This window comes from Cinclus cinclus, chromosome 1 (assembly GCF_963662255.1).
Source record: "Cinclus cinclus chromosome 1, bCinCin1.1, whole genome shotgun sequence".
Classification (NCBI taxonomy): Eukaryota; Metazoa; Chordata; class Aves; order Passeriformes; family Cinclidae; genus Cinclus; species Cinclus cinclus.
Genome location: NC_085046.1, coordinates 90,923,707 through 90,951,490, shown reverse-complemented (window position 1 = coordinate 90,951,490; position 27,784 = coordinate 90,923,707). Strand labels below are relative to the sequence as shown.

General features: G+C 38.3%; 1 protein-coding gene across 1 annotated transcript in view; it reads right to left on the bottom strand.

Annotated features, from left to right (window-relative positions):
* GABBR2 (gamma-aminobutyric acid type B receptor subunit 2) overlaps positions 1 to 27,784 on the bottom strand; it is a 457,122-nt gene that overhangs the window by 13,767 nt on the left and 415,571 nt on the right. Inside the window, exons 14-17 of the mRNA XM_062500339.1 lie at positions 23,553 to 23,663; positions 10,983 to 11,207; positions 4,456 to 4,638; positions 2,408 to 2,537 (exon numbers count right to left, since the gene is read on the bottom strand). Of these exons, the coding sequence (XP_062356323.1) occupies positions 2,408 to 2,537; positions 4,456 to 4,638; positions 10,983 to 11,207; positions 23,553 to 23,663 (649 nt within the window). The remainder of the gene's footprint in view (positions 1 to 2,407; positions 2,538 to 4,455; positions 4,639 to 10,982; positions 11,208 to 23,552; positions 23,664 to 27,784) is intronic.

Sequence of the window (27,784 nt, the reverse complement as noted above, 5' to 3'; positions counted from 1 at the left end):
GTCACTTCTAGGTCACGCTAATAGATTATTTACAATTCTGAAGCTCCACTCAAGTACCACCAGGGATGCATAATTTCAAGTTTCTGTACTTTCCTTTACTGAAAGCTCATGAAATGCACAGCTACAGAAAGCATAGACATGTCATTCAGAGTTAGCATTCCTGTAGCCGTAAGGGCAAGAATTTTTTAAGTACCATTTAAGTGATGTCTGTTTGAATCTGCACAGAAGCAGCAGTGACTCAGCAGCATGGATTCTCCAAAGCCTTGTTATTTTGATTGGAATGGCAAATTTATATTAAGCACATGGGTTGACTATTGGGAATGGGTGCAGTGAGAGAAACAGACAGGAGAGTCAGACTTAGATAAGGGACGGGGAAATGTGGAAAGATAAGAGGAAGAAGAAATGGAATTGGAGGGACAGAAAAAGGCTAGCAAGGGTTGCTGATCACAGTGGCTCAGAGCGTGCAAGTATGAATATTTAATGTCACTTGTGTCAGAATCAAGAAACACTATAATATTCATGCATGAAGTATTTGCCACCAGGTATGGGACCAAGCTTTAAACACCTTCTGCAAATTGGGATCTAGGTCTTCCTCATTCACAGGTGAACAGATGCTCTAATCTTTCCACATAAATTTGGACAAGGGAAAGCATCTTTCTCCACCTGTCCCACCTTTTGTGTGGAGCTTTATGTGGTAGGTTCACTGAGAAAATTGTGTCCAGCAACTTCAGTCTGCAGAGTATCTACCCTATAAATCCCAATAATACATAGTTTCAAGCTACTCTGGACATTAAGACTCCATGCTTACAGATGATTTTAAATATACACCTCACAGCAGAAATGTAAAAGCTGTACTGGGAGAAAATTAGGAACAAAGACAATCTTGGATGCTGTTGCTTAAAGCAGCAGTTAGGCATCAATGTCTTTTGTAGACATAGCCACAAGTAAGTGCAGAAAGGTTATATTTTATCCTTGATTTCTTTGCCAGCCTCCTACTGCTAATGGAGTGCATCTTGCTGCAGGAAGCATCCATCCTAAATTTATACCCAGTGTATTTCTTGAGAACAATTTTTTGTTTCTCATACCCAAACTCAGATGGGTATTTGGCACAATGCAATATATCTTTTCTGCTAGAAATATTATTCATGATTTATCATTTTTCCCAGAGCATCTGACATGAGAGGAACATTCTATGTGTTCCTTTCAAACTGCTTCATCCCACTCACTGATGTTAGTTCTTGCTCCTGATCTCAGCCCAATAATCACACGCCTCCAGCAGCTATTTACGTTTTCCTTTTCCTCCTTTCCCCTCTTCTGTTTTTTTTTTTTTTTTTTTTTTTTTTTTACTTTTTAAAAGGACACTGGGAACTCTCTTTTTTTCCTCTTTTTGCCACAAGTTATACAACCCAGTGTACACCCGGGCTAAAACAATAGGCACAAGAAAAAGTAACCTTATCCAACCAAAATTTCAATATACTTCAAGATATGTGAACTCTGTTGCTGTTGTTCTAAAATTATTCTTCAAATTTATTCATAGCAGTAACTTCTGTCCCATTTAATCAAACCTATGGTGCCACATCAATAGGAAGCCTGCACCTTGCAGTGTAACAAACATGCAAATATACAAATTCTGAACACAGAACAAATGTTTTTTCATACACTGTAGTAATAGTCAGCTGTACAAAGCTATTTGCCAGAAGTCACAAAGTAGATCCATTCTAGAGTCAGATATGGAAGGTGGGTGTCCTGGCTTCCACTTTTATTGCACTGTGCACCAGATTTTATTGCTTCCCAAAAAGCAAAATGGCTCTAATGGAAGCAATTCTCTTGCATGTATTTCTTCAGGGAGCAGTGCAAGAGACACAGAAGAAACAACTTAGGAATATTACAGTTGTCATTAAATCCTTTTTTATCACTTCCCAGGGAAGAATTTTCATACATGAGTGGCTTCAATTCTGCATTTAGAATCCAAATCAGCACTGAAATATTTACATGCTTCTCTTTTACGTGCTTGATAGCAGTGTCCAAAAGCAGGATTTCAGCATCCTAGTCAGGCAGGCACAAATTAGACTGGGCTTAAAATTCTGTGACTTTCCTCTCTCCATGCAGCACAAAAAACTTGACCTCTGAACACAAGTAGACTTCTAAAAATTTCCCACTTCACCATGTGTACTACAGTGGAAGACATATATACAGAAGTAAATACTCAGTGGGTACCATGTACCTTATTATGCGAATCTTCATACTCTAGGTAATTCAACCAAAATATTTAAAGTGTCTTACCACGGTCTGAGTGCTCTGAAACCAATTCAGTGAGATTGCTATTCAAAGGTTTGGCATGTTAAGCTATTAATGGATTTTACTAACACTCACCTTTGTGCTACTAATGGATTTTACTAACACTCACCTTTGCCATCCGTGAAGTTCCGTATACTAAGAATGTCATTAAGGTCCTGATAGTGGTTCTGCTTAATGTATGTTGTTTTCTCAGGAGTGTCCTGAAGCTGCATTGTGACCTCTTCCAAGTCTTTGTCCAGCTGCAAAACAAAGAGAGTACAAATCCTTCAAAATTCAAGAGTCCTTGCTTCAGGTGTCTGCACTGAAGCACACCTTTCTATAATTAGACTGGAAGACAGGTGGTAATGAAATTACTACACTGAGACAAATACACTTTTCTTACAGCACTGCTACACTATCTCTAAAAATAATGCTACAAGTCACAAATTGCGTTCAACTATGATATTGTACACAGGGTGTAGGAGAGGAATAAGCTTTAGTAGCTGGCAGTAGAAGCAAAAATAGGTGTACTGACAAATGAGAAAGATATGAACATAAGAAAGCCCAGTCTGAAAACCTCTCAACTATTTATTATCCACATGTAAAATTGTGGCATACATAGCTATATCCATTTCATCCATGAAATTATTGAACATACAGGAGAATATAAGGGAACTGTGTCATGTCCAGTCATGTGCGTGCCTGCAGTCAGCTCTACCAGGAATGCACTTTTAGCACTGAGCAGAGCACAGTGTGCTCTCCTCAAAGGCTAACTTGCCTCTACTTCCCCAATAGAAAATAACAAGAAACAAGCTTCCTAATCCTCTTTGTGAACAGTTGTGATGTCCAGAGTACATCTCACTCACTAACAGCTTAACTGAATTTTAAAGGTCCTGAATTTAACTTTACGTTATTCCTTACAGAACTCAGCATAGCAACTCAAACTAGATGTGATGTAGCTGCTAGCCATGGCAGGGCATGTTCCAAATCCCCTTGACAATGAAACTGATTTGGACCCACTGGTTCTGGGAATTTAATCTATTTAGAGCAAAGTCCAAAAGAAATAGACAGGGCCCTGCAAGCACTAATGGGGCTGCTCTGATCAGCCTTACCTGTGCTCACCATCATGAACCTTGCGAGGTACAGGCTGAGATCTTGTGTTAGAAGGCTTAGTAGAAAAAACTACAGAAGAGTAAAAGAACAAAAATTGCCAGCAGGCAGCTAGGCCTTCATTAAAAATTTTAAGGCTCTCACATGAAAAGGACCTAGCAAAGCTGAACTAAATTTCTCTAACAAGGCAGAGATAACTTTTACTTTTGGATTCTTTGGTAGCCTGAGTAAATATCTTTTAGTTACCTAGGTAATTGTCATCATTTAAGATCTGGGTAAAGAAATAACTGGCAATAAAATAGTTTTTCTTCAAGGTGTAAGAATACAGACTGGGCAAGAACAGGTTAATTTCTTTATGACATGATCAGTTATGGTTACCTTGTCTCAAAAACTGGGCAATCTTCAAGACTGGTTTGTCATCATTTCAGGTGTACTGAGCAAGGATAGACATAACTATAAATGTACATGCTATAGCTCTAACAGAATTCAGGTACTCAGCCTTTCCCTCAGTAGGTACTGAAGAAACCACCACCATCTTTGTGCCAAAAAAGTCAGCTCACATGTTCACAGAGGTATTTTTCTACCTTAAGAAAATATTTAATTCTGCTTCATGGAAGATGTAAAAATCCGTCTAGCAAGTTTTTGAGCAAACTCTCAGAGAGGCTGAGAAATAACAGCAAGAGCAGCCTCAGAACTCAACCACAAACAGGAACAAAGCCTTTGAGTGCCCACGGGGCTGTGGATCTTGTTACACTTGCTTGTAAAGGTTACACTTTTGGAACTGCGGAGCTCCGCATGTCCATGTGAAACAGCAGGGTAATTGGCCTGTCACAAATAAATGGGGAAAGTTTAATTCCATTTTGCTAAGGCACATTTTCATTTTGCCACACCTGCTATGTATTTGCTGTACTAGTTAGAAATCCATATAAATTGTCTCTTTCCTATTACTTCTATGGGTAAGTTAACTCCTTTTCTCTAAAAAGTAGTCAGCATTTAAGCCAATTGCAGAAATGCAGCAAAAAGCAATGAAAAATGAAGTTCCCAGGCAGTATATACAGTAAACAATACCTCTGTAATTTTCATTCTCAAGCGATGGTTCTCTGACTGCAATCCTTCTAGTCGAGATGTGCTGGCCTGATTGACGCTGGTGACGGATGTTGATGTTTTTGAATCTTCTTTCTTTTGATTTTGAGTGAACTGAAACCGTCTGTTCTGTGTGGCTGCATCTGGATTTGTTCGCAGTGTGATGAGCTGAAAGGTTGAAAAGCCTTAAGAAATCCTGTTTTATTTTTGCAGCTATTTATTTTGTATCTCAAAATACTGAAAGGCAAACCAAGAACTCCTTTTTGATTTTCAAGTATAAAACTGGAAAGTGAGCTCTGCTTGCCATGTGCACTACTTGAGATGATTTCTGAACAACTTTATAGAATAGGTTGAATGCAAATGACTGTGAGAAAGGAAGCATTCCAAATATCAGGAAAAAGCTCATTCAGAAGATATTTATCTGGATTTTAAATATATTAAAATATATTTTAATATTCTATCAAATGTATTTTTCTCCTTCATTGATATGTTTATACTTTCAAAGAATATATTCCGTCTTCATAAAAAACTATCCACCAAACCCTTCTCTTCCCAAGCACAGTTTCATCTGAAATTTGTCCTTTCCTACTGTTACTTGTAACACTCAAGCAGTGAGAGACAGGAAGCAGGAGTATTAACAGAGAGAACTCATGGGAGATTGCACTCTGGAGATAACAGAAACTTAATTAGTTTTTAGCAACTCAAAATAAACCAAATCTGTTCAAACAAATTAAATAAGCCACTTAAAAAAGGGTTAACCTTAAACATATTTAATTTAAGCAAATATAAGTGAAATTTAACACTCAGTGACAATGTGAAAATATCACCTAGACATGAGGAGAGAAAGCTACTGCTGTTTGGCAGCAGCAAGAGAGATTCTCAGATTACTCTAGAGAATACAAAAATTATGCTACTTGCCAAGCAGCATACATATATATTTATATACAGACAAAACTGAAGGAGCTCCCTGCCCTGAGAAGATAGTCATGGAATCATAAATCCAAAGGTTTTGAGTTGTCTGAAAAGAGAGGATGGGCAATCACTTTTTATGCACAGCCCAGCCAGATTTTTTGGTATAGCTGCATTTTGGAATTGATTCCTCTTATTCTTAAAAGCATGGAACTGTTCTGCAGCTCCAGTGGCATGAAGTAGGGCCCTAACTTCTGATCAAGAGAGATCTGACTGCTCAGACCCTGAAGAGTGTGGTCCCTGGCATGTATTTACAGACCAAGGCTGAAGATTGGGATGATGGTTGTAGATAATACATTTCATTTCTCAGGTGGTAGATGGAGAAGGCTAAGGTGCTCTGTGTCTTCTTCACCTTAGTCTTTACTGGAAAAACTTCCATTCAAAAATTCCAGACCTCTAAAGTAATTGAATACATCAGGTTCAGCCAACTGACAAGTTGTGTTCCTGAGGATTAAGGGAACAGGTCCATATCATCATGAGGCCACTCTCAGTTACTTTTGGAGGATGATGTTGATTGCGAGCAGTTTTTGAGGATTGGAAGAAAGGAAATGTCATGGCTGCATTCAGGAGATGTGACAGAAGAATTTGGGGAAATGCCTCCTTGCCACCTTTACCTCAGTCTGTGGGGGATGCTGCAATACATCCTCTAGGGAGCCATTTCCAAACATACAAAGAGCAAGAATGTGATTAGAAGCAGTCACTGTTGATTTATGAAAGAGAAATCCTGCCTGACCAACCTGATTTATAGCTGTCTTTAGTGAGATATCTGGGTGGGTAGATGAGGATAGAGTGTTATTTTTCTTGACTTAAGCAAATATTTAACACTGTCTCCCAGAGCACCCTCATTGTTAAACTAATAAAGTGGCTGGGCAAGGGACCACTGAAGTGATTCAGATTGGGCTGAATGGATAGGCTTAGAGGATTGTGGTAGCCAGTCACTAATGCTGTTCCTCAGTCTGGAAGGAAATGGGTTTGGGCCTCCTAAAGCTAGGCAAAGGTAAATACTAAGTCCTGACCTTGAGGAGAAATAAATCCCAAGCAGTTCCCCAAAGAGCACAAGGTCTGTTTGGCTGGAAAGCACCTTTCCAGTAAAGACACTGGAAAATGCAGTGGAACATGAGCCAACAGTACCCTGGGCCAACAGAAGCGATCCTTCCTTCCTACTCAGCCTGGGTGAGAGCACACCTGGGGTGTTGTGTCCAGGTTTGGGCTGCCCAGGATAAGAGAGAAAATAGGTGTAGTAAAGAAAGGCCAGAGAAGGGACACAAAGATGCTGAAGAAGGCTGCAGCCCTTATGATACAAGTAGAGACTGATTATTTAGCCCTGAGATGGAAGACATTGCAGGGAGGGGGGAGGGGTGACTTTATTTTTGTGTATTCAATATATGATGGAAGAGAGTAAGGAGGATGGAGCCAGACTCTTCTCAATGATCTGCAGTGAAAGGGAGGGAGACATCAGCTGAAAAAACAAAATTTTCACTTAAATATAAGAATAAACTTTTCCTATTGTGAATGTGGTTAAATGCTGGTAGAGATGCTCAGAGTTGGGAATTAGTCATTTGGAGTTAGCCAAGACCCAACCGCTTAAGGCCCTGGGTGTCTTGTTGTAGCTGAGCCTTCCTAGAGGGAAGTGGCTTCACTCTCACAATTCTTTGTTTCAAATTAGGCCGTTTGTAATGACAGATGCATCTACGTCCCAGACCAAAAAACTACATGAATATGAAGTTAAATGTGAAGAATGGTAATTACAAAGCTTCTGAAAGCAGCAAGCAGAAGTGTTACAAGATAAAAGTTCTGCAATTTGATGTGGTCTAAGTTCAAACTGAGTATAAGATAGAAGTATTGACATTGAATCATCTTCACCTGGGAGTTTATAGCTAAAGATTGGGTGTTTTGTAACAGCACCATGGTGTAATGAATTCATTCACATGGTGTGGACTAGATTAAAAAGTCCATGGGCAACACTGTTGGCTCATGCTGTACAAAGAATGAGGTTAGATGAACTTTCAAAATTTTTTTCTACCATAAAGTCAGTGGAACATACATCTTGCTGTCTTACATATGTGCAGTTTCCATTCTCACAAAGGGTCAATATTGAAAATCCACAGAGCCAATTGCAAATAGGCATAAAATGCTACCAACACAGAAAAGGAATGTTTTAATCCCTAGAACTGATTTTGCCTTGCTGCTCTGCAGGAAACCGGATCAGAATTAATGTGTTAATGCCATTGCAGCCAGAAATGGTATGTATTTGTTACAAGTGAGCCCAGTGTTCTGTCTCAAAATGGATGGAGTAGAAAAAATGGAAGGACATGGAAGCTTCATAAACATGGATAAGCATGTGACAATTACTTCACAAAGAAAGAATGCATATTAGGTTTTTTTTCTTTTAAAGAAGTGAAGAGTATGCTGAAAAATACTATAGACATCTTGGTCTTTAAAAAGATAATTAGACATAGCAGTTAATTTCTAACAGGAAAAATATACATAACAGGTGTTTGAATTCTGCAAATAACATCTACAAGATATCCTTGAATGCATAAATCTATAATAGTTTTAATAATGTTTGGAAAGTTTTTTGATTGGATAACATGAATGTGTACCGTTAATGTAAGTACGATGCAGTATAATGCTATCAACATTTGTACCTTTAAATGGAGAGGGTAATGAGCATTTTTTCCTCTGATCTCTCTTCCTCTGCTATGGGATTTTCCTCATGTTTGTTTTCTGAGGCACTTGGTGCTGAACAAAATGGCAATGGACAAAGTGGACATTTAACTGGAGAAGTATAGAAATTGCCATGTTATAAGTAAGTAAGATTAGTAGAGCTGACATGAAGGAAGGGAAAAATGTCGTGTTTCATTCCTTAATGTGTCTACATCATTGAGTATTTGCCTATTTAGATTCATGAAAGGGCTGTGGGGTAAAATTGAATTTCAACACTGTTGACCTAGGAGACTGCTGAAGATTATTTAAAAGGAATGCATTTTACTCTGTACAGCAGAGAAGTAGAGGCACTCACCTGGCTTAGAACCACATTACTGCTTGCATCTGTATGGTCAGTTTAATAAATGAGAAAGTGTAGTCTCCCAGGTCTTCATTATCATCTCCTGTGCTCAATGAACAACAGTCTTCTGCATTCACCAGAAACCTTCCTAAGATGCCAAGACTGTACTAATTTGTGACATAATTGCTTGAGGGGAGACATTTGGTCTCACACTAACATCTTACATATATGTACAGACTAGGTAGTGTTGGATGTAATCTTCTCTGGTGTCCAGATGAGGTATTGTGCAACCTGTGCTGGAGCAGGCTGAAGCTGCCAGCTGTCCTGCTGTGACTGTGGCACAGCACAGCCAGAGAAGATGTAGGACAATATATACAAGTTCTAGAAGAACTCTCAAGCTGTGAAAACACTCACATGGGCATTGGAAGTGCTGCATCCAGCCCCTGCTTCAATCTTTTTTTTTTTTGTACCTTATCCAATGGTGATTTTTATTGCTAAATAGCTAAGCATTTGGAAACCTGACAATAAACAGAAAGAGGTTAGAGACTTCATGCTGCGGTTCATGTTTGTATTTTGAGTAAAAAAGAACTGAGAGGAAAAATGAGGGTAGGGTAATTGGGGTTTAAAAGAAGATCAGAGGAAGGGGTTAGAAAAGGAATCAGAAAAGTCATTTCAGAGCCTGTGACAAGAGAAGAGAAGGATGGGCAAAGGAGCATGAAAGCAAAGGGGCAAAGGGCATGGACAGCATTAATAATTCTCTTTGAAGGGAGTTTGACATTCTTTGGAGGTATTTTTGGCATCAGAGTTTTAATATGCATTTTCATATGGCTTACCCACTGAAATCTTGCAGCATTTCAAAGTACACTCTATTGCCGTGTTTGTGAATTTAGAACAATTTAGAACAAAGTTGTGATTCTTCTCAAAGATCCAGAACGAGAATATGACACCAATATATGTCTATATGGCTTTTTAATATTTGAGAGGTGATTTGCAAAACTTGCAAAAACATCCTGTTTAGTCAGTCCTGGAGAGCTAATTGGGTTTTTTTTTTAGCAGATCACAAATCGGCTTCTATTGCTAGTCTGTGCCTCTGATTTCTTTCAGTGGTTACACTTTGAGATAAGTTTATTAGATTGTTTCTCTTGCTGCTTTTGCACACCTAGTTCTTGCTCCCCCCAGTAGATGGGATGCCACTTAGCGCCAGAATCTACTGACAATTTGCTCAATGCATTGATTGAACATGGTCCAACAAAGAGCCTCTTACAAATACTCACTTGAAAAATCTGAAAACAGATTATATAGGCAAAAAGATCTACATTTTGCCTTGCAAATGGTTCAGACATCCAAGTGCATATGTATCTAATTTGGGGTAATAAGCTATGTTTATGCAAGCCACTTAAAATGAATACAATTGAACATTTTGCTTCAAAACATTGAATGCATTCCCTAGTACTTGAGGCTTCGCTAAGTAAGCTTATGTAAAAACCAGTGTTTGCTTCATTCAAGATCTGCCATATTCATGTCTAAAGCTTAACTATGCAAGGGAACTGATTGAGTTCCAGCCCTTGATAAGTATCTTTGCAATTCTTCCAACAAGGAACAATGAACCTGTCCTCAGAGCTCAAAAGAGCAAAAGGAAATGAAAGCAGGTGTCTCCCAGTCTGTGCCTCACTTAGTCCTTTAATATACCCATTAATAAATATAACTTCAATGTCAGCATTTGCAGCATACATAGAGTTTTCCCCCGAAGTACTGACAAAGCCTATTGTACCATCATAAATGAATACTTAGAGGTTTCAACACAATCGATCTCTTATCATGCCAGTGAACTAAAAAGATCGTACTATTTCGTAGGTATAGAAACAGAGACCTTGATTATCTTGTTTAAGGTTTGTAAGAATCTTAGAATATCCTGAGAAGGGAGCCGTAGGGATCACTCAAATCCAGCTGCACAGGAACCCCCCAAGGATCACACCAAGTGCCCAAGAGCATTGTTCAAATGCTTATTGAGCTATGTCAGGCTGGTCCTGTTATCACTTCCCTGGAATCTTTTTCTAGTGCCCAATTACCCTCTGGGTGAAGAACCTTTTCCTAGTATCCAACCTGAAACTCTCCAGAGACAGCTTTATGCCATTCCTTTGGTATCAAAGGTCACCAAAAAGAAGAGGGAAGAGAAGAAACATGGCAGAGGAGACAACAGGACCTGTCCCACTGAATCCCCATTTACATCTCCACTCATTCAAAAAAAATCCTGAACGATGGAAATAGAGACTATTGCATTGAAACTATGGAAAACAACTTTTGTTTCCCCAGTCACAATTTCAGCAAACCTATAGGCATTAGAAGCTCATGTATTCACACTTTCTCCAAAATATTATGAAGTTTGTTTTTCCTTCAGGGTCTGGAGAGAAGAGCTTATAGATAGGCTTGGTTTAGAACACATACACATCCCCTGCACTTGAAAAGGTGATAAGCACCTACTTATTACATCAGAATTACAGCAGGAAAAAGGTCCATGCAAAACAAATTCACCTACCTTAGGTACAAACACAAGGCAGAGAGTAATGGTGCTGCAGAATATTATGACTAAAGCAACGATGCAGAACTGCACATTGGGCTGGTCCCGAGTAAGGAACGAAACAGCAGCACCAATAATGCACATTATTCCCACATTGTATACACTCATTCCGATGTACTTGCTGTCATTCAAAGCAGGAATGCTGACATTTCGTGTCTCCCAGGCAAGGAAACACCCAAATAACTGAAATGGTAAAAGAAGGAGAAATTATGATAGTTTTTAGAGAAATTGGCTGTCATCCAGAAAAAACACTAATTTAAAACAGGTATGTTTTCCAACTTGAAAAATATAGGTGATATTACAATCCAGAGATATACACCTACCTTTTCCTCAATATCTAATTACCTGTGTGATTTGTTTTGCTCACTAGGACAGATTCCTGCTCTAACAAGAAAAATGTGAAACTTTAAATTACTCCCAATTAGAACAAATTTTTCTAAATGCTATGGTTGTCTTTTTTTTATATTTTAAATAATTTTTAAGGACTGTCCTTCCTGTTTCTTTTCAAAGATAGCAGTAAAGATATAATGTGCATTGGTTTTTTAGCTATTTTTAGCAGCTGTTCTCAATATACTCTTATCAATCCAGCTATTCATTACATGATTATCACCTACATTAATAAGTAGCAGTGCCAAGATGTGTCCCATGAGAGATAAATATACAATGTAGAAAGTATCACCCGAGTTGTTCAGATTACAATTATAATGTCTTTTATTATAGTGGGAGTTGGTAATGGCCTTTCAATTGCAGTTGTCTAATGATTTCTGGCATAAAACATTCTTGTGGCAATTTTTTGTTTGCTTTTTTCCTTTGATGTATTTTTAAGTTTTAGCCCCTTTGTTATTTGCAATATGCTTTTGCAATTCAGCAGGGGAAAGCCTTTAGTGGAAAGAAGCCATCTCCATCCCTTGAAATTTAATTAGATTTTTCTGCAACATGAACTGCTGCAGACAATTATTTTCTTCCTCTTGCATTCCTCAGAGGAGTTTTGGCAATGCAGTAAAAGCCTAAATGAACTCAAGACGTTGTGAATAGGTAACCCAGCCTACAGTCTAGGCAAAGCCCTGTAGGAGTGTCATGCCTTAGGAAGCATGACAGACAGCAGATGGTATTGGATGGATGGGAAGGACAGAGAGAGGAGCTATCACTAGGGTCCAGGATATAGTTTCTATCTATTTCATTTTTTCTATCAAAATATTTAATTATTTCTATTTCGTGGTTTTCTAGCTTTTTTTGCTGATCACAATGCAGGGACAGACAAGAAGGAGAAAGAAAAAAGGTGCACTCCCATTGACCTTAGTAGCCTTCCTCCCAGACATTTGTCCACTGACAAATGACATTTGTCCACTGCCATGTTATGGAGATAATCTTCTCTTTTATACAACCTCAATTTATGTGCAATCCAGGAAATTGGAGGTCAGTGGTGATGGCAAATATCCTAGACTAGAAGAACAGTGTTTGGTTGCCAGACAAGCAAAGCAGAGTAGATTGGCAGAAATGGCAGATTGATGTTTGCTTTACAAACTTGGGTTTCAACCCAAGCTGTAGCAACACCGGGACACTAGTAATGTGAATTTCCTTGATTATTTGCTCAATATTAATTTCAAATAACAATGGCACCAAAGCCATCCACTTGAGACTCAGCTACTTTGCACTCCCACAGGCACTTCCAGGCTGCAGCCATCTACCTACTCATCCAGGCACTTCCAGCCAGGACATGCTGCTGAACTGCCAGCCCTGCCCTTCCTGAGCTTCTCTGATGGCTTATTTCCTTCTCTTGCCTACAGCACATATGTCACCCTGACACATGTTCATGAGCAGAGCTGGCTGGGAGGCTTTGGCAGATTAGGCATCTACTCTCAGCCCACGGAGTGTGACTGGCTGCAGAGGCTTCCCAGTCCAGGCAAGGGATGTAGAACCGTTTGCTCACCCACTTTCCAATCCTGCCATCACTGCTGCAATCCCTGCATTGCCACAGGTGGCCCTTCCCAGCAACAGCAGCAGTAGTTGTCTTTGCAATCCCTACCCAAGTTTTCTCATCAACATTCCCACCCTATCTCTCTACGTGCTGTTGCAGGAGATGGTCCTGTTCAGGGCACTCCATTGCCTTGTTGTTGCAATCCTGCCTCTTCAGTTTAATCTCCTTTAGTAGGACTAGAGCCCACACCTCATTCTGGCCCATCACTTCTTCTACTCACCTTCTCAGCAGCCTAAGAATTGCAGGAAGAATAGTAGTGGCTGCTGCAGGCAGAGCATGGGAAGGGGATGCTCTTAAGGGGTCTGTAGACAGCTACCTGGGTCAGCAAGGGGTCTCAGCCACTCAGATAGGGCAGCTGAGATGAGTGAGCCCCTCATCAAGCTTTGTGCCAGAGCAGCAGCTCATCCTCTGATACATCTTCAGAGCCCCTCTGGTAAACAAGGTAATCCCTCCAATAGAGAAGGATGCAGGAAGAAGTCCTTTGCTGTTGGGTCTGGCACTGTGGACAGGCAGAGTAGGAATGTACAGACTCCTTTTCAGGCTCCTCAGAAACAAATTGTCAGTGCATTCACCTGGGTACATGGTAGGGGACATACAGTGGTGGTACCTTTTTCCAGGGGACAAACCTGTTCCCCTCAAACCCCACCATCTCAGGGGTTGCCTGTTCTCCACTCCCTGCAATCTGGGTGCTGCGCTACTCAGTTCTGCTGCAACTTTACATTTCACCAGCCTTGAACTAATAAACAGGCTGCTCTGGGCTGAGCTGTTTAGAGGGGTAGAAGGAATCCTTGCCTGTATTTCTACATCCCATTTTTAAAGGGATGAGACCCTGATTAACTATGGCGAACATTTCTATCTTCTCATAGTATGGTTAATTATTAATGAGATTTTAAGGGTTGTAGATCATCCCTCACTCTCCTCCACTTCCCCCAGTATGAACAGATTCCATTCCAAAGAGCATTGTTCTGGGAAAACAGCCAATATACTTACATGAGGCCAGCACTTATTACAAATAACGGGGATGAATTTATAGCTGAGGTGGTTATAAAATGATCTAAAATATCAATTATAAGGAAAAAGATTGCTTGAAGAGTGTTGTGGGGGTTACGGTTTGGCTCATTCTCATTTATAATTGAGAACAGCTTGGAAAATGGTTAAATATCTTTTGGATGAAAGGAAGATATAAATTTATATGGTAACTAAAGAAAGGAAGAGGCTTTTGCAGCAAGTGGGTTTCCTCAGAATGAGGCACTTTAAATCTGGGAGCATTGTTTTTAATTTTTATTAGCATTTCGGGTAAAATGCTTGCCTCAGGAAGAGAGATCTTCTTTTCTAGAAGTCACAGTCCATGTTTGAGACTCAAACATAGATAAAAGCTGAGAGTTTTCTGCATCCTGCTGCCAGAGCAGTAGTGATTGCAGAGGTGCTCCTTGTTTGTCTGGTACAGATGCCTGCAGGGCTCTGTGGGGTTGGTAAGGCTTCTCCTCTGAGATAAAAATCCTGTAAAATATCTTGGTTGAGGAATGGGATGCAGATGCTACTAGTGAAAGGTCCAGATTTCTGTTATTCCTTGACAACTTTTGAATATGAAACTTGGGAGCTACAGTTAAAAGCCACAGACTCAGTACCTAGTTCAGCTCCTCTTTACTCCTGGTACCTAAACTTTAAACATTCATCTTCCCCAGAAAATAAAATTACATTTCAAATTATGCTTGGGGGCATCTAATTCTTGGGACTGCTGTGGAATTTAAGGGCTATTTGATATTTTTAGGCTGCCTGCTGGGATTTGCAATGCAGCTGTCTCTCCTATTGCTCCTATAGGGATTAAGCTGGTAAAGGCTTCTCAGACTGTCCTGTGGCTTGGGCCCCACACATAATACATCAGCATCAAGACAATGATGCTGATGATGACCGTTGTGTAGTTTCATATTTGGAGAACACAGCACAGTTTCAAATTTTGCCTGAGATGTGTTCCCTAACCCCAGAGCAGAATCTGGCTTCTGAAGGAGCTCTTGAACTTCTTTCGGAGCTGTCAGATTTTATGTAATGAGAGGGTGACTGTCTTAATTAATTGGGCACTTGCGTGGGATGTTAGTTCTGATCTCAGCTGAGAATTTTGATTAAACAGTCTTTAGAGAAGGCATGCATAAATACACATTGGGATGGAAGCAGGCAGCTCTTAGCAGTGCTAAAGTGCTGGATCCAGGGAGATGTAGGACACATCTACCCCACTGCTTCACACCAGTTGCAATTCCCATCCTGAGCCTTCTGATGGATCCCATGCATCTTCAAAGGAGTTTGAATAACTCAGGGCTACACATTCCCCTGTGGAAAGCTGTTGTCTAAAATTTAAGGGCACCTCAGCCTACTGTCAACTCTACTGGCCTAATTTTAGTCCTTTTTGGATCGCAACCAGTGACACTGAGAATGCAGCTAGGAAGGCTTCCTACGCTGTTATTCATGAACTTAAAGCCTTCTTCAGTTTTGGTGGTCTAATACACACATCTTCTTGATGAAGAAGATGCCATAAAATATTGGTTTGGATTTTCTCAGAAGATATGGGCAGCTGTACAGGCAGGATTGGTTTCTTTAATCTTGTGTGTGAGGGTAGGCAGCTTCCATTTGACATTGTTTTAGAGTATTATCTCTGCAACTATTGGTATGGTAGGTTTAGGCTGTATTGTCAGTGCACCTAAAAAGGCTGTGAGAAAACCACTGTATAAATTTGGGGAAAACAGTATCTGAGGACAACAGGATTGTATCACTGTGATTAAAGGTAGAATAGTGGTCACTAAAAGAAATCTGCATTAAAATGTTAGAGACGTAACAAGTGTATAGAGAATATAATACTCGTGTTCACATTCAACAGGCAAACTTTAATCTTAAAAAATCTTGTACTGACCAAATTTTGATACCTGGGAATATAATAAAAGTGTTTTGTAGCTGAAGTACTGAAAAATATTTAACGCTGTTTTTAAAAACTCTATCAGCTAGTTAATTTTAAATCTCGCTCATGAGAACTATTGCTAAACATGGAAATGATTGCTTAGATTCACAACATATATTGATGCAACCAAGTACCTAATTTGTTATCGGATTGCACAGACTGTCACATGACAGGAAGGGAATTATTTTTTCCCCTCCATTGTCCTGTACTACCCTTAAACCATTTTTTAAATGTTTAATTTCAAAGTCATGTCAGCTTAGTTTACGAACAGTATTAGGAAAGAAAGATAGAGAAAATTATGCTAAAGATATCTGACAAGAGCAGAGAAATACCAGAGGAAAAATCTCCAGTCTTATCAGAAATCATGATAGGGTATATGGTTTTGGAAAGATTATATATTGGACCAGGCTGCAGCTTTGCAGCTAATTGCTGCACTGTAGTAGCACTAACCCTGTTCACTTGTGGATAGCAGCTCTAAAAGAATAAAAGCAAACATTTTCTTCAAAGGTTTTACATCTAGAGATTTTTGTTTATTTTGGTTTTGTTTATTCTAGTTAGACTACTGTGAGATTTCCCCTCCTGGCCCCCTTAAACCAAGGCAGTTCTGAACTCTGAGCTGTATAGACCTCTCAGCCTGAAATAACTGTGAAGCTTGACTTGTGTGTTTCTTTACTCAAGTTCAGTCATTAAATCCAGATCATCACAGACACAGGCACATTTTTATTTCAGAAAGATGGCTACATATATTTTTCAATGAAAAGAAAAAAAAAAAGGCTTTTGGTTTTCATGTTTTCACTGGAGAATTGTGCAGTACAAAATACTGAGTAGCTTTCAGTCAGATACATAGAAAAGTGTCTGTTCTTTTTATTTTTTTTTAATTACACGTACAATAAGTAAGGTTAGAAAACTGAAAGACAAACTATTCCCTTGTAGGTCTCTTACCTTCACTGTCAGTAGAATCTGATGTTAAACCATTGCTCACTCCCCTGATCTGCTCTGAGTCAGCTCTGTATTCAGTTAATTTTCACAGACCTGCTCTGGATAGACATTACTAAGGCGAAGCTTAATATTTCTATTGAGCATTAGGACAAGGGCTAAATATTGATTTTAATTGCAGGATATGCATATTCAGCTACTCAGCTGAAGGACTTTCTTCTTAAAGGTCTTGGCAAAACCCTTTATTCCTGGAGCAAGACAGAAAAGCAGCTGCATAAAGCTATGAACAATAATGGATCCTGATATCACTTTATGCTCCAGCGTCCCAAATCAACAGTAATATAATAAAAATAGTATAAAATAATAATATTTCCCCCTCTTTCCATTCGGAGTGTATTTGACTTTTTCCATGAAAATTCTACTTAGTCATGAAACATTATAATAACTCAGTTGAAACAAATATACAACTGGTCATTAGCAAATATCCATTTGGAATAGCTTTATATTGTCTCTGGCATAAAATTACCACAATCACAGTTGTGTAAAGAGGTGAAGCACCTCTGCTAAAAGCCAGTATGTGTCACAGTTTAAATCAATTACTGCTATACAAAAACTGATGCCATGTAAGGGAATACTGCACTACCCACAATATTTCAAAAATGTATTTGAAATTTCCTTATGGTCATATTAGGGAAAAAATTATCCAAGAAAACTAAATGGAAATGTGTTTTTGGATGCTAAAATACTGTGTTTTTTGAATATACAATAAATATCTGTTACCATTATAAACTACTTTCCCCCACCAAAAAGCTTAATTATCTTCCTCTCTAATCACTGTAAGATGGGACAGATGTGTCCCACCATATATATGAGTTGGAATCATGCAAGTTAATTTATAAGGAAGTAGGTCCTTCTTCTGAGCTCTCTTTTTGATCATGAAGGCAATTAGGAAAGAATGCAAATATGTATGTCAAAAATCAAAGGCATTATCAGTAAACAATTGGGAATTTTAATATAATCTGAAAACGATTCAATTTTTATACACATCAATACAATAAAGGAATTCATTAATAATATGGTTGATATAATCTCATAAAATAAGATCTCATAAGAGGGACTTGAAATAATCTAGTGCAACCTCCTGCTCAAAAAGCAGGCTCAGATGTGAGTTCAGTTCAGGTTGTTCATACTTTTATCCATTCTGGTTCTAGAACCTTTTAAAGACCTAAGCTGATCAAACTCTCTGGGTGAGCTGCTCCACTACTTCCCTTTCGTTAGTGACAAAAAAAAGAAAAAAAAAATCCTATACAACCAGCTTTCATTGAGAAAATATAAAATAATGGTAAAATAATAAAAGGAGAAGCATGTGTTGCACACCACAGCTGTACTGTTCATACGCAGCTCCTGGGCTTGGCACACACAGGGGGCTTAAGCACCTGGAGAAGTAGTGAGGAGCTACGTCCAACATCCAGCAAGGACAGTCAGACCATCCCTCAGCACCAACTGTAGGTACCTAAATGCTGTCAGTGACCAAATTTTTACTGGATATTTGGGAACTGGTGCCTATTACACAACCAGTATGTGCTTGCCCTCCTTCCTACTGAGGCAAGAACCCCAAGTGCTGACTAAAGGCTGGACTGCAGGGCGCTGACTGAAACCCAAGCTCTAAACCATGGTACCTAATTCCTTTTTCGAAAATCTACTTCCAAGTGCATGAAAAAAAGGGAAAAGTAATGTTTATATATTAGCCAACAAATCAAAGGAAGCCTTTGGAGAAGGGGTAGCAACAGGTATATTTACAAACAGCAACAGAAAGATGCTTGTATGTGTGCTGTAAATGATCTGTCTTACGGTGCACATGTGTAAAATATTTTTGCCTTAAAAATTGTTTTTGTTTTCGGTTGTTGTGGAAAGTAAAACAAACAAGCAATAAAATTGGCCAAAGACTGGACAGGATGTAACAAAAGTTGAAAAGAGGAAATTCATAATAATGATTAGGAATCATAGATCTAAAATAGAGATAGTGGAAAGGTAAGTTAAACGTATAGTAGTAAATGAATGGCTAGCAGCAACAGAATTCAAAAGGATTTATAAAAATCCTAAGTTGAGAAAAATGAATCATAACAATGATTGATTCCTTGGAAGATGACAAATTCAATAGCAATGATGACTGATAAGATGTGCTTAACAAGGGGTTTTGTCCTATATTTACATAGAGATGGAAGAGTCCATTCATGTCTTGTTAAAACAGTGTAGTGCAGGTGATTCCAGCAGTGAGAGAGCTCTTGAAAATTCTGTCAAGGTATTGTAATTACAAGGTATTGTAATCACAGAGATCCCATAACTTATATGCAGTAGTTTTAAGAATTGATTTAGAAGTTGTCTGGACTGCTGGGCTTAATTGTTGATATTTATTGGAATTCTGGCAAAGCTCCACTCAAGATACAAAGAGGCCATATGGGAAAAGAGAGAGTGGAACACCCTCAGTGATTACAGAGCTATTACCGTAATTTCTATCCTAAGCAAATTAATGAAATGGCTGACACATGAACTAAGCCAGTAAGTGGGGGAAAAACAGAGGGATAGCAATATAATTCAAATTGCTATTATTTTTTTTTAAAAAAATTAGTTTGCAAGACTGAATAAAGGTAATTACAATCATACAGGATACATGGATTCCTCAGTAGTGTTTGTCTTAATAGTGCACAGTATCATTATTTAAATACAGAATGCTACAAAATCAATAGAAAAAATTTAAATTGATTGAAATCTTTGTGACAGATCTCAAGATATAACTATTAATTAGAAACTACTAACAGAAAGAGAATAATTTAAAAAAATTCTCACTTAAGCTGTCCCGGATATGTACATTGACAAGGAGGAGATAATAACATGGCTGAAAATTATGCAGAGGAAATAGAGGGGAAGAATGATAGATTATTCACAGAAAGATTTTTAGGGAAATTACAGAAATTTAGCCAAATGCAAGGAAATTTGCCTAGAAATAAGAACGTCATGCCATTTTAGAGTAAGAGGGATAACATATATGCAAGACTCACCAAAGGGCAAGGCTTGGATGTAAGAGAAATTCAGCTTAGCAACTAGAGAGCCTTAGGAAGCAGGGGATTCTCTCAGAATTGAGATTAAGATTGAATTTGAAAATAAGATTGAACATTATCCCAAGGATATATTTTAGTTGAATTAATATTTTCTTTGGCTTCTAAATCAATTACAGAGTTGTGTTGGGCAGTATATCAACTATAGTGAAATGCTGGAATATGAATCATTAGAAGAAAATAAATTTCTTATTTGTAGTAACATTTATCAAGTCCCATGATGTATATGGATTTTTTTTTCTCATCTCAGTCATGAAATACTGATATTTTTATTCTTGGCAAGGTTAGCTAAGGAGAAAACATTAAAAACAGTGTATGAGTAGTGGTCACTACTATTAGTTATGGCTTAAACCCCCCTCAATTAACACAGGGCAAAAGTAGGATTTCATACAGAGAGCAAAAGTCAAGCTCAAAATATAGTTTTGTCTCAAAAGCCTGTTTCTCAGTAGCTGAATAACAGGTACCTGTAATAACATTTCAGGGACCCAATGAAGCTCCCAACATATGTACAGTCGAGTCTAATGTTAACTCAAAGCATTATCAGGAAGAGAGGAATTAAACAGTAGACAAGACTAATGTGTGTGTGATTAATAAGCAAAGCATTCTAGGAGTCCAGCCTGGTATCATTCTGGCTGAGATGAGACAAATAACTCATATAACTCAGAAATATGTTAGTGCACTCCCTAATAACACACCACCAGCGAGTTTAAGATGGTATACTTCATCTCAGAAGCCTTTTCCAGCAAAATTGATTCTGTAATTCTTTGACTGTCAACATGTGCACGTAGACAGACCTTGAACTTGTATGCAGCCTTTTTGGAGCTGAACTTGAGATGGGAGAAAACAGTGAATCCTCTGTGTATGGAGGTACTGGAGAAGACTAATACATTGGTCAGTAAGGAGATGAATAAAATGGTTAACGTAAAATTTAGGATGGCAATTTTCCTGTTATTCTCTAGTCACCTGAAGAATATGAATCTAATAACTGGGGAACCTTCATAGAGAGTAAGCAGTTTCTCACACCCTTTCAGAAGCAATAGAAGAATTGTAAATCTGACTTTTAGAGTTTGTTTACTTTAATGTAGAGGGAACCAGTGTATCCTGTCAAGTAATGCCTTCCTTTATTTTCCCATTCTTTGCCTTCCCTGCCCTTTTGTACCCCTCTGTGCTCTGCCCTACCCTGAGTGATTTATTCACTGCATCAATGCATTTAAGACATCAAAATGGACAGTATTGCTTTTACTTCAAGACAAAAAAGAAAGGAATTTTTTTAGGTTAACCCTATTTTTTGTATTCCCATTGTGAGACAAGAGGTCACAGTAAATAATTTTGGCCCAAGTAAAATTATTTCATCTTAAATATTGCATTGTGCTGGAATAGCAATACTGGCTCTTTAGTACATAGCATGTTAAATTATGTATGTATTTTATTATTAAAAACTCACAGAGTTTTGTATTAGCTGAACACTTATAAAATTATACAGTAACATGAGAGGTTCTGGTTTTTTTTGTTCTGGAGGCAAATTATATGTGGTGTACAGAAACATCTTTGGCGATGAGATTAAATGTATCAGTTCTGTTGTCCTCATATCACTCATTCATTCATTCATCATAGCAATTATCTAAATGATTCAGAATGAGTATCTTCCTTTTAATATGTAGTGATTTGTGTGTTAAGAGGGCACTGGAATAATAAAAAGTGTGCATTTCACTGGTGGTTATGAAACACCGTGTGCCTGAAATTAGGAAGTAATGGCATACATAAAATAAATATTAGTAGCACTTAAACTGAATATTATAAATATATCACATACCAAGAAATTCAATAATGAATTGGGTATTTTACGTATGCATCTATGCACATATTATTGTCTAATACATAATAACGTAATGGCATTTGCAAAATAAACTTGCAAATGACACTTCCAGACTTTGAGTGTCACATATCTTGTAGAAAATAAACCAACATACATGCTGGCAAACCAATCTAGGACAAAGGACTAGTGAGAAGACAAGCAATTTGACTACTGTCTGACACCACTCAAAACCTCAAAGAAAGTTGCCAGAGAATGCATATCTAGAACGTTTTAACTGAAAACACTGATGAAGTTATTTAAAAAAACAAGAAAACCCTACCATTTGTTTGAATCTTACTGTGGCCCCAGTGCTGGTCAATGTCACAGCTTCCAACTTTTTGGTGCCCTTCAGGACATAAATTCCTTGGTGCTGTGCTATATGCTGAGGTTAATGTGAATCCAGAGCCACCCTGAGCTGACCAACCAGTAAGACATGCAGGGGTGTGGAATCTCTCCTAATCCCTGATCCCTTTGGAGGGAGCACACATGTCCTTGCTCTTTATTTCACAGCATGCTCAGACATTCTCTGAAAAGGAGGCATCTGCACCTAAAGTTACCTTTTTTTTTTTTTTTTTCTTAATTAAATGGAGAGCTGAGAAGGCTTCCTTTTGGCTAGTAGCTCAGCGATCAGAGCTCTCACCTGGGACATGAAGACACTTGATGCTAGTGCCTCCTTGCTTGAAGGCTCACCCGAGCAGAATGGTCTGACCACAAAGCAACTGTTTAGAATTTAAAGAAACAAAACTTCTCACCCCTCCCTGCTGAACCTCATCTTGGATATTTAAAGACTTTTCAGCCTGAAAAAAGCAGCATGGACTCATCACAGCAGTCATTCATAGGGGAGAGGGAAGAGGAGGACTCCAGGCACCAGCAGCCTCCCTCTGGGCAGCAGCACCAACCACGCCAAGTGGAAGCAGCTGATCCAAACTTTTCCCAGTGTCCTAATGAACCAGCATGCTCCAAATGAACAGAACAGATTGACCCCTTCAGGCAGTGTAGACTAATGTCTGTCAGGCTTAGGATCCAGATGGGGCTCAACTTGAGGTGACCAGCAGGTGTTCTGCTGGTCAGTGCTGTCCATATCAGATGTTTTCCAAAGCTTCAGGCTCAGGAGCTTTTAATCACTAATAGTCACCTGTACAGTTTCTTTTTTTTTTTTTTTTTTTTTTTTTTTTAACTATCAAGTATCAGGGTCCGTGGTTCCTGAGGTCTGTTTTAGTTACTAAATCTTTTTATTGAGATGAGCTGCAGGGGCAAAAGGGTTATTTTGATTCAGGGCCCAGATTAATCTTACATCTCATGACTATTCCTCAAATACATTAGCAGCTACAAGGCAAACATCTTGGACAACCTAGTTCTACCTTTTTTACAACCTACAGGAATACGGATGATTTCACATCTTTATTTATAAAGTTGTCTCATTTATAGACCCATCTTTTCACTACTGAATTTCTAAGTTTGTAGTATATCCATAATATTCAGCTTAAATGCTATGGATGTCTTATTTATATTACATATGCATATATCCACAAAAGACTGTCTAATGAACACTAGAACAGCTCTGATTTTAGAATTTGCACTCGAGGCAGTTTTTTACTCCCTCCCAGCCACCAGCAAAGCAAATATAATTCAGTTTGTGCCTATCAGTAAATAGCAGCTTGAAGTCAGTGCTGTGCAGAAGAAGCTGTGTGCTTACCATCAGCAGCCCTTTATAAGCATAGACAATCCCAAGCCAAATGGTCATGTGGGTGTTTTCGCAGTGCTCCAGGATTGGTCGGATGGAGATATCTCTGCCCGCAGGGTCCGGCTGCAAAAAGAAAAGGTAAAATATTTGGACTCAGATTTCCTTTGCTTCACACCTCAGTGGTACTTAGCTACATAGCTCTATTTTCAGCAGATTGAGGAGGTGTAGGATACAGAGTGGACAACTTAAGAGTAACTTGTGGTGAGAGCAGAGCCATGAACCTGCAGAGAAATACATTGAAAAGCAAGGATCTGAGGAAACAGCTGCTTGATAGCTGATACCTTGTGAGGTCACACCTACTGCAAACCTGAAACAAAATATGTGAAGGCACTCTGTATTTAACAGTGTCCATCATATTTATCAGATTTAGGATATCTACTTTTTCTACAAGTGACAGGCATTAAAATTAATGCATTTAAATTTCTCTTTCCTTTCACCTGCAGTTCTTGTGTCACTAGCAAATGTCTGATAAACAATGTATGAAACATTGTTTCAGGTGGTTTTTCATTGATAACCATGAGCTAAATCAAAGTCCATTTAACTATACCAGTAGCTTAGGAGAGATCACATATTGTCAAATTTTTTTTAAAAAAAAGTCTTTAAAACCAGTGTTTGCCTGTGAAAAATGAAATATTGCTGGAAGCTTTGCAGCTTTTCATTTAATTTGAAAAGGATATTGTATAATATTGCAGAATCAAGAGGACTTGGAGACTATCAAACTGTTTATATGAAGGAGAATCAGTAACAAAGACTCAGAGAAATCTTCAAGAGCCACCCCTTGACATACTCACTTTTTTTTTTTAATGGACAGAGGGAAGAAGGGTTGACATGCAGAGGGTTACTAGCTACTATGTTGCTTAAAATTAGAATAGATATTAGGGTCTGGTCAAACTGGTAGACTGCTTGTAAATGATGTACATTGTAAAAGAGCACAAGGATCTTATATGTGATTCTAAGAGAACTTGTTTTAGTAAAATACTGCAGAACACTCCTGTTGACTGTTTTGAGATGCATGTACCTGCTGTGTTTACAGAAAAGGCTGAAATACTGAAAGCTATTTTTCCTTTCTACTTTGAAAGACTGGATTTGAACTTGAGCCAAACTAAGATCAACTCAGACATAGCTTTCTGTACCTGATTGTCCCAGTGGGCTTTTCCATTTTACTTTTTTATGAATAACACATGCAAAATATCTCATGAAGAAGTATGATTATTATATAAGGAAAAATAATGTTTTCACCAATTGAAAAGTAGAATTGTACATGGAAGGACTTTGAGGAGACCTGAATAATTTCCTAAAGCTTATTTTTGCTTCCCCTATGATGTATGACTTCTGCTATGTCTTTCAGTGGTCACAGCAATAATCTTCAGTTCTTTCTTCCACTGGCGTTTTTGTATGCGAGGCATTTCCCCTGACCACATACACTGTAAAAAAAACCCCAAACAACCTTGTGCTATGATGCAATGCACAGTGAAACTATTCACAATTTTCTTTGCAAAGCCTTCAGCAGGCAAGATATTAACATTTAAAATCTTTTCCTATCCTGAACTTCTGTAGAAAGCCCAAATGGAAAAATAAAGCTCTGGGGAAAAAAAGGTGTCCTAAAATAAAATAAGATAAAAACCAAGGCAGCAATATTAACTCTCCCAAAGAGTTTATGACTCCATCCTAATGGTTGTTGATGGCAGGCAAACAACCATTAGCTGAAGAACTGAAATGGCTGCAAACATTAAGTGTCATCACAACATTTAAGAAGCTACAAATGTTTGTCTGGGGATCATCTGAACTACTTCATTCCCTCTGAACAATGACAAAAGCCCAATACTAAAGTTTAGGTGCACTGAGAACACCTTTTCGTGTCAAAGCTACAACCTAATATGTTTAACATAATTTTTTTCTATTATGTAATAAGCTTCACAGGACAAATCATTCACACTGAGCTCTGAAGGAGTTACTGATGTGTCATCAGGACTGTACTACAGAGAAATTTTTTTAACCTGCCAAAAGCTCTATCTCTCACGATCTGGAATTACAGAAGTGACAAAATTTAAGGTTTTGATCATCAGAGTGCTTTCCTTTATTTTTTTCCCTTCACACTGGTGAGTCAGCATGGGACTGTCTCTTTGCTTCCCCAGTTCCACATCCTTCCTGCCAGGTATTTCTTCTATTTCAGTTTCCCACTTTTCTGAAGCAAGAAAGGGTATAAATGATGAGGGCTTTCACCAGATGTGATGGATGATGTCATGTCATTTGTTTCCCTTGTTCCTGGATTGAAAACTTTAATCACACCTGTATTGAAGGATTCCTCCAGTTTTAAGTAACTATAAGTAATTGGAATAATTCCCTGTTTTGAGGAATATTACTGAAACGAGAACTCCTATTTGGTTTGTAGCAGATTATATGCTTACAAAATTCTATATAATTTATATATTCTCTAGTGAAAATTTACTTCAAAACTGCAAAGTGCATGTCCATTCATTACTCAAACCATCTCTTTAAATACACAGGCACAAAAATTATGAAGTGGAAAGCAAAATTTATTTTCAAATACTATTAGAGAGTTAGCATAATTTCCTTAGTAGGAAGATTGTCAGATTTTCTGATGCATGATGGTTCAAAATTGATGTTAATTAAGTAAAACAATGTGTTCAGCTTTTCTTTGTGAGATAGGAAAATCTTGTGAAGTGCTCTAGGTAGAGCAGGGAAAGAGAGAATACTGATTGCAGAAAAGATGTGCATATGGCAGCACTTCTTTCAAAAGACTTTTGAGACCTGTGAGGTGATAGTATTTTAAACAAAAATTTGCTGAGGACCTATGCATGTGGGGTTAAATGTTGGTAGGTAGCAGTAATTTTAAAGTGAATGGATTTTGCTGATTACCTATCACTACTGCAAAATGACATTCCTGTTCTACCACTTTTAATTTGCCATTCTGTTTCTTCATTGATTTTGCATGAATTAACTAATCATAGCATAAAGCTGAGTTAAAAAAACATATGATATTTTCTGATGTCAAAAGAATTTTTGAAAACTCTACAATTACAGCTGAATGGGGCACTTGACTGACCTCTCTAATCATCCACCATTTGTGCACTTTGTTATTGCTTTAGAGAGGATGACAACATAAATGCTACCAGTGATTATATATGTACTGGAAATTTGCCCTTTCCTTTTATAGAAAACAATCTCAGTGCCCTTCAGATGTCATTCTCAAAAGACTGAAGACCTCCTATCTTGTGATTAGGTTGTAGCTTTCCTACCTCTTCTGAAACCTAATAAGGTTTCTGACATTGACATCAATTTCTGGAGTGCTTTCAGCAGTTGAACATAAATAGTTTAATCTGTTCACTTCATACAAGAGTTGTGTATCATCACCAGTAAAGTGCTTGTTTTACATAAGATCTGGTAGGTCTAGAAAGCAACCCAAACCATTAAACAGATTACCCACAGAATGTTATCCCCTGTATATATGTGTGTGTGTGTGTGTGTGTGTGTGTGTGTGTGTGTGTGTGTTTAAACTATTATTAGTCAAGTCTGTAGTTCAGTTGCTTTTTCATTTTCTTTGCTCTTTAGCCTTCTCACAGGGCTGGCAGATCCTTGTCATAACAGGTGAGTGATGGCCTAGGTGCGAACTGGCAAAGTGAGAAGTAAAGCTTAAAACTATCAGGAACCATCAGAGAAATCTGATTTTAATTTTATTTTATTTTATTTTTTTAATCTATAAGGACAATTTCTTAGTGGTTATAATACTAGCCAAAATCCCTCTGGAAAAGGCAGATTTTTTTATGATGACTAATGTACCTATGACTTATTTTGTGTCTTTATTGTTATTCCTTTTCTGTAGCTTCACAGAGGTTTTAAAAGGAGGAAGGGTCTATGCTCCCTGAGGCATTTGATCCAGCAGATGTCTGTGAAGAACAGACTGGGCTAGTACACAGTATCCAAAAGTCCTTGACCTTCCGAAGGCAGTTTTTCTACCCGGTCTCCTCATCAGGTCCCTTGGCCAGTAGAGCAGATGATTTTATTTGCAGAGCTGTGGTGCTGCCATGTGACAGAGCTCACTGGGGTCAGTCTCAGCAGGCTGGCTAAGGACATTGCAGCAGACCCCCAGTGTGACTCTGTGCCACTTCTGAAGCTGCACTTTCACCAGTGAGAAACTCACATTAAGCTTCAGTCTTTTCCAA